At 36.9% G+C, this 8,351-nt stretch overlaps 1 protein-coding gene across 1 annotated transcript; it reads left to right on the top strand.

The window, feature by feature from the left end:
• The first annotated feature begins 2,411 nt into the window (after positions 1-2,411).
• LOC112542453 (olfactory receptor 14A16-like) lies at positions 2,412-3,365 on the top strand. The gene has a single exon (XM_025175354.2). The coding sequence runs from the start codon at positions 2,421-2,423 to the stop codon at positions 3,363-3,365; it is 945 nt and encodes a 314-aa protein (XP_025031122.1). The 5' UTR covers positions 2,412-2,420.
• Positions 3,366-8,351: the final 4,986 nt, after the last annotated feature.

Here is an 8,351-nt window from a genome sequence, read left to right as displayed (position 1 = left end):
AGTTAGACTTCTGATTTTTCACTCCACTGTCAGCTTCAGTTGCAACAATCACCATTTCCCTTGGTAAATACAAACAATCTTTGTTGCTTTTGGGGTATCGTGTGTGATGTATTGCCATAAGCATTTGTTTAAAAACTGTAAACTGCCCAGAATCACTCCCTAGTGAGATGGGCAGTGACCAAATTTGAAATATAAATAAAATAAATTGTGCATTGTAAAGCACCTAGTTCCATGTGTGTCAAGACAGCAATATATGTTGAATAGTGTTACAAGAATAGCTTAAATATTAATGTTTTTAACTGTATCACCACCACTCACATTAAATTTTAAAAAGTTGCTAACTGGTTTACATATTTGGCATTTATTTTCCTTTTCAATGGGTATACAGATATTGGTTGCTTCTAAAACACCCACACACATATAACTTTGCTCCATTTTCAATGCTGTGATTTTAGTGTCTTCCATAATTAAATTCATTTCCCCCCTTCCTTCCTTTTTTTTTTTTTTTACTGCCAGTGTTGCAAATGAATATGAATATTATGGAATCATCAGTAGGTTAACTTTCTTATCTCTGTTAACTGCTCGCTAGAAAAAAGGAAAAAAATAATTTCAAGTACAGTATTGACTCTCCAGTACTTTCCAGTATTCATGATAAAATTTACACAAAAAATTTACACAAAAACTTAAACTGGTGCCACAAGAAGCTGAAAGGGATGATACTGAATTAGGCACTTCAGGCATAGACTTTTCTAAATTTCTGATCAGATGATGGATTACAAATGTTTAATGTGGAATGTAAACGGAGCAAATGCTCCTGAAAAGAATGCATTATTTGAAAAAAAAAATAATCAAGATATAATTTGCCCAAAAGACACACATATTGGAAAAAAGGATATAAAATATGTGATTCATAAAAAATTGTGTGAAGAATTTATTTCAGCTGGATGACAGGAAGGAAGGGAGGGGAGGGGAGGGGAGGGGAGGGAGGTGTTTTGTATAGAAATCCCCAAAAATTTATGCCAGTATCAAAGTCTTATGAGAAGTAAATATACTAATATACAATTGAAACCAGAGCTTTATGTTTTGGAACTGAGGGAAACTTTGTTTTTGTATATGATTATTGCATGCACAAACATAGAAAGACTCAACATTACCCACAATGGAGGAATAGTTGGTGAAAATGATGGGACTTGCTGAGGTGGCTAAACTGATTTTTTTGATCAAAGAATATATATATATTCTTTTCTTTGTATGTATATGTGTGTGTGTATACACACACACACACACACATACATACATTGTGTGTCTGTGTGTGTCTATCTATCTATCTATCTATCTATCTATCTATCTATCTATCTATCTATCTATCTGACTGGAAACCCCTTATAGACTTTTTGCATGAAACAGAAAAAAATGAACTTATGATATATGGTTTTGATGATTAAACAGAATATACCGTAGAAAGAAGAGAAGTATGATGTAGCCATAGAATAAGAGCTAAACTTGTAATTGTACTTATTGGTGTAAAGGAAATCAGAAGTTACTTCTTCATATCTTTTTTCTTTTTTTTTCTTTACTTTCTTTTTCTTTTCTTGCACTTCTCTTTGATTTCTTTTTCTTTGTTTCCTTTTTCCTTCTTTTGTGTTAGTTTTTATATTCTTTCTAAAACCTTTAATAAAATGAAGAGACAGAGAGAGAGACAGAGAAAGACAGAGAGAGAGAGAGTGAGTTTTGGTTTTTTTTCATGTGTGTTTATAAAATAAAATCCAGGAAGATTTTATATCCATCTACCACAAGTAAATCAGATGGAAGTTAATTAACTTATATTTGATTAGTTAGATACATGCAAAATAATGAAAAATGTTATTTTTATTTGTTTGTGAGAAACAAAAATGAGAACAAAAGTGAGAAAGAAAAGTGAGAAAGGATTTGAAAGATGCTGAAAGACAGTTTTAGAGCTTTCCTTGAGTCCATTCTGTATGTCCTTAGTTTTTGTTATTGTTGTTTCTGCCAAGGGAGGACATCTTGAAATTACAGCAATAACAACAACAGCAACAACAATAGTAGTAGTAGTAGTAGTAACAACAACAGTAATGTCTCATTGTAAAGCACTGACATTTTGAAACTCCATCAGCACGCATTATGTTTCTCAAAGTGATTTTAGTTCACTGTTATATTTTCACTATCAGGGGATTATATTTTCTTGTTAACTAGCAAGGGTGAGAAGGGGTTGACAAAGAGACTGTTACTAATATTGCAAAGCCAATACATGTTGTTGTTTTCCTTATTTATTAATTTCCTCACTGATCTCTTTTTAACAGACAATATAATGATGTTTAGCACAACCTGAGATTTTAATTTTTCCCGCTGCTAACTGTGCACTCTCATCTCTTTTTCCTGCAAAGTCTGAAAGAAGTGAAATGAATCAGTCGACTCTGACAGAATTCCTTCTCATGGGATTTTCCAATGACCATGATGTGCAAATTATGCATTTTGTGATGTTTTTCTTCATTTACTTAATAGCCATCATGGGGAATGTCCTCCTGGTTATCACTGTGGCTCTGAACTGCTCCCTTCACACTCCAATGTATTTCTTTTTAGTCAACCTGTCACTTTCAGACATTTGCTTCATCTCAACCACCATCCCCAAATCCATGGCCACCTCCTTGACAGATAACAAAGTGATCACCTTTGCTGAATGTGTTGCCCAAGTCTTCTCAATTTTCACCTTTGCAGGTTCTGACCTCGCCTTGCTCACCATCATGGCTTATGACCGTTTTGTGGCCATTTGCCATCCTCTGCAGTATAGCCTTATCCTGAACTGGGATGCTTGTCTGCAAATGGTGGCTGCTTCCTGGCTCACCTGTCTGATCCACGCATTGCTAGAAACTGTAATTGTATTTCGGTGGGAATACTGTAGGTCACATAGCATTGAGCAATTTTTCTGTGATGTCCCTCAGTTACAGAAGATTTCTTGCACTGATACAAGACCTAGCCAAATACTGATTTTTGTGATTGTAATTGTAGTTAGCTCAATTTGTTGTGGCATCATTTTCATTTCTTATGGCTACATCTTCTCAGCTGTGCTGAAGATCCGATCCATTCAAGGCAGATACAAAGCCTTCTCAACCTGCACCCCCCACCTGATTGTCTTTTCTTTATTTCTCAGCACTGCAATATTTTCTTACATGAGACCAAAAAGTCCTTCCTCACATATTGTAGATTTGCTTTCTGCTGTTTTCTATACACTTTTGCCACCACTACTGAATCCCATCATTTATAGCTTCAGGAACAAGGTTATTCAGGAAGCCATGTGGAAAATAGGAACAAAGGTGGTTTATTTCCTTTCTCTAAAAATACAATGACTGCATAAACTGTATTATACAAACATAAGTTATAAGCTCTAGTTATGAAACATTTTTGTGATTTATTTAGGATGATTTTCCACTTTCCACTGCAGCTTCCTCTCATGTTCCCACTGATATTTTCAGTAATATTCCAAGCTTTTTATAAGGGACATTAACATTATGTGTGCTGGTGTTCAGAAACGGTTTCTGTGAAGTGAACAGTTTCCATAACTTTATTTTTTTCCCAGTTCTCTGTACTACCTATGGTTTAGAATCTTAATAGCCACACATGTGAAAGTCATGGCATGATGCCCTTAGTAGCCTAAATGGCCTTCTCTAACATCACTTCACTTTTTCTTTATTTCTCCCTCATATATCCACATTATGAAAAGTTTGTGTATCATACTGCATATTTATTTGCTCAGATAATCTGCCCATATTCTGCAAATATGTTCATTATACTGATTATATTTTAATTTATTTTTACTGATGTATGTATTTGTATCCTGTCTGCTCCTTAATAGTTGAAGACACTGTTTTTCAATATCCTTGCCACTTTTTTTTTTTACCAAGAAAACAAAACTCTTCAATTTGCTAGATGTAATTACGTTGCTTGTTAGTCCAATTGCCTATAAATTTAGTATAGGCTGATGAATTTTGACTAAATAATTCTTGACTTTATTAGGGATTGGTGTACCCCTACATCAACAAACCATACTTGGAGCCAACCATATTGGACAACCTTCAACCTATTCTTTCCTCTTAAGGGAAGGTGTTTAAGAAGGTGGTTATACTGCATATTCAGAGAATCCTGGAGGAAGCAGATTATCTTCTAGTCAGGTTTCAGGCCCAGGTTTGTGACCTCTTGGTAGCACTGAATCTGCTTATGGATGATCTCTGGCTGAAGTGGGATGGTGATGGTGTGTTCATCCTAAATTGCCCTAACCATTTGGTGGCTTTCAATACTATTGGTCATGGTATCCTTCTCGACTGGCTCAGTGGGTTGGAAGTGAAGGTGCTATGGCAGTTCTTCTTCCTGCACCATCAGTTCCAGTTGATGTTGATAGCAGATGGAGAAATCTAGCCCAAGGCCTCTTCTTTGTAGAGTTATTAAAATACTTTCCCTGCTCCTGTTTAACATCTATATGAACCCACTTGATAAGATAATCTGCCATAATCTTGATGATACTCAGTTATATATCTCCATCCTGGGCTGACCAGATGATACAGTCAATATGCTTTCTCAGTGACTGGAGGTTGTGGGGGTCTGAATGGGGGAGGCATCAACTGAGTGGTGCTGCGTTTTAGAGTTTCCTGAAACCAGTGGTTTGCCATTTTTGGTTTTGTTGGGGTGGCACTACCTCGAACAGAACCAGTGCACAATTTGGGAGTTCTCTTGGACTCATGGCTCCTGTTAGAAGAGCAAGAGGCAGCCATGGCCAAGAAAACCTTTGCATAGTTACATTTGCGCACCAACTGCACCCTTGCTAGATTTGGAGGCACTACTCATGGTTGGTCATGCCTTGGTCACTTTCTGAGCAGTTTACTTCAATATAGTTTACATGGGCCTGTCCTTGAAGAACATCTGGAAGCTTAATCTTGTCTAGAATGTGGCAGGCAGTTATTGGAGTACCCTGGTATGCTCATGTTACACCTCTGTTCCATAAGCTACACTGCCTTCCAATGTGCTTATGAGTACAATTCCAAGTGCTGGTAGTCACTTGTAAAGCCCTTCATGGCTCAGTTATTTGAGGGACCACCTTTCTCCAGATGTTTCTACATGCCCCTGCAGAATAGGCATGCTCCAGGTCCTATCTATCATGGAATGTCATCTAATTAGACCTAGGAAGTGGGCCTTTTCTGTTGTAGCACATATCCTCTGGAACACCATACCCCTTGAAATCTAGTTGACCGCATTTCTGCTGGCATTTTGAAAAGCCTTAAAATGTACCTGTATTCCCAGGCATGGGAGTTGGGAGATTAACTGGGTCCTCAAGAAGAATGTTTACTTATGTTGATTGCTGTTGGCTACTGTTGTATATCATCATCATCATCATCATCATCATCATCATCATCATCATCATCATCACCATCTTTTGGTTATATTAAATTTTAAACTTATGCTAGCCACCCAGTCAGTCATTGTTGTGAGAAGGGCAGTCATATAAATTGAAATAAATAAATAAATAAATAAATAAATAAATAAATAAATGTTTGTGTGGGTTTTTTTTTTTAATGATTTTGAATAGGAATTAAAAGATGTGAACTGTAGGAAAATTAGGTAAGTCAAGCAACATTTCTCTTGAAATCTGTTATCGGTGTTCATATTCATGTGTCTAAAATGGTCAGAATGTCAGTCCTGTTAATATTTTATACAGGAATACTACTAATGCTCAAATTAATATTTGGCCATGAAATCTTGGCATTAATCTCTGACTTTTCAAAGGGAGAACTTGATTCTGCAATGTTTCAGAGTTTTATTGATCTATCTACAACCCATATTTATGATTTAAATGTGCTGATCCTTCATCAGACATTTTTTTTTCTTCCTCCTCCCCCCCCCCCCAGTGTTGGGTGTTTAAATACTTTTGAAACATTTCAAACACCAGCAAAAATTGTTTCCTAGGGAAAATGTAAAATGTACATGAAATCGGAATGGAAGAGTCCTTCTTTTCAGAGATGTTCAACCTCCTCAGTAGTCATTATTTCAGAATCTTGATTCATATTAAAAGTTAAAGATGCACCCAAAATGAACTTAACTTCTGGTGACTGCATCCACAGAGGTCTTTTTGATAGTGATTAGAAGAATGATTTGCCATTATTCTTTAGACATCCAAACTTATCTATAGGAGCTTGGTGCTGTCACCTGCTTCTGAATCCTTACTGTCTAAAACTTCTTTTCTTTTCATCAAAGATGAAATGAATGCAAATTACAGATAGTCCTCATTTAAAAACCACAATTAGCACTGGCAACTCTATCACTAAGCAACACAGTCATTAAGCAAGATATCACATGACCATGACTTACAACTTTACTGCTGGCTTCTCCATTGGCTCCACTTGTCAGAAGCCAACTGTGAATCACACAAATGGTGATCATGTGAGCGCAAGATGCAGCAATGATTATAACCACCTACTGGTTGTGAAGTGCCCAAATCTTGATCACATGACCACAGGGATGCTGTGACAGTCATAAGTGTAAGGTCTGGTTCATAAATACAGTATACCTTTTCAGCACTGTCGTAATTTCATTCCCATGCTGCCTGGGAAATTCTGGGAGTTGAAGTCCACACATATTAAAGTTGCCAAGTAGAGAAAAAACATTATTGTAGATGGTATAAGCTTCTTCTCATCCTTAGCCTACTGTGGAGACAGATTATGTTCACCCTTAGCTGTTCCCATTTCAAGTAGTGTTTTCTATCATTTCTTGACCCAAATCTTGCCATACAAATGGTCTACCATGCCTCACTCACAATCTTTGTCTTTGCCATGTAAGGGGCTGCTCAGCTGAGTTCCTATTGGCTGCTTGAGTCTGCTGTGGGCATAGCCCTTTCCTTCTGTTTACTGGGCACTGCCCTCCATGACTATTTTGGTTTAGAGTAGAAGGGCAACTGAACACCTGGTTTCCAAGGAGGTATCTGCTCATGTAATGCCTGACTTTCATCAAAGCATTGTTCAGGCATTTACATGGATGCCTTATATACATTGATATATTAGTCTTTAGGAAGGCCAGTAGAGATATTATTACATGTGTTCAATGGTCTTTCAAAAGATGAGTTTGTCTGTCTGATAAAGTATAAAAGGAGCAATCTATTGATTTTAATTTGAAAAGAGGTACATTATGGTTCTCTCCCAAATGAGTGCATTGGTTCATCACTTATCAATTTGAAGTATTTGGGAAGTGGCTGATATTGACAAACGTTCTGCTTGTTTTCCCTTCTAGTCCAGATGACAGGAAGACTAGTAAATTTCTCACTCAGCCATTCACTCATCTGGAAGACTGATAAACCATTGTCCAAAAATAGCTTAGCTTGTAGTGCAGTACAGGTGGACAGGAAAAAGTGAAACAGAGGAGAGTTCTGTGAAGGTGCTGCTCCTCCGCATTAATTTTAGATGAGCTATATTTTGACGTAAAATTTTCAATCTTACAAAAAACTTGTACGTCCCTCTTTAGAATTTCCCCGGGTAATAGTTTAAAAAGCAAAGAACTTCTGCTACGTTAATGCCTCACCTGGGCAACTTGAAAGTAAGGCTTTAAACAAGATCACTGAGTCTAGGGAATAAATAGAAGGATATTATTAATTATGAGCAAATGGATTTTCCAGGCTTTTTTCTTATCTGCAAAACAAACTACTACTACTACTACTACTACTACTACTACTACTAATAATAATAATAATAATAATAATAATAATGTTAGCTCTTCACCCTGAAATACTGGGAACAAAAGTTTCAAACAGCTCTCAGAGACTCTTGACTTTTGCCTTGACAAAAAACCTTATTAGTGCTACTCACAGTGACTGTTTTTTCTTGGACTGTAGTATGCTGTTATGGGCTTGACGAAATAAGGCGATCATCTCTGGTACCCAGTCCAACCTATCTACCCCACCACTCTTTATCCATGCATCCTGCATGGCTTGGGAATTGACAAGTAGGGATGTGCAAGCATTTTAACTTTAAAATATTCCAAACACAAAACAGCTGCTGTGAGTTTTCCATGCTTGTCAAACTCCACAAACCTGACAAAAACCAGAAGTCAAACCATATAGATCGCAGAAAGGTTTTTTATTGCTTGTAATGGGTAAAACCATGATGTTGAAAGAAGCCCTGCAGCAAATTGCTGTCAGGGCAGAGTCTTTTTGAAACATTTCTTTCCCACGTCTTGCACATCTGGGTTGTGATGCCTTTTCTCATACCACCAGAACTCCTCCACCTGTTCCCTCAGACCCTTACAATATTTGAAATGAGTGTGTTTCAGGAATTTTATTTTCTTCTTAGAACACA

This window comes from Python bivittatus, unplaced genomic scaffold (assembly GCF_059951505.1).
Source record: "Python bivittatus isolate LINGU-HERP-01145 unplaced genomic scaffold, Pbiv_v1 ctg000470_np1212, whole genome shotgun sequence".
Lineage (NCBI taxonomy): Eukaryota > Metazoa > Chordata > Lepidosauria > Squamata > Pythonidae > Python > Python bivittatus.
The sequence above is the reverse complement of the archived record's forward strand: the minus strand, read 5'-3'. Positions and strand labels throughout refer to the sequence as shown.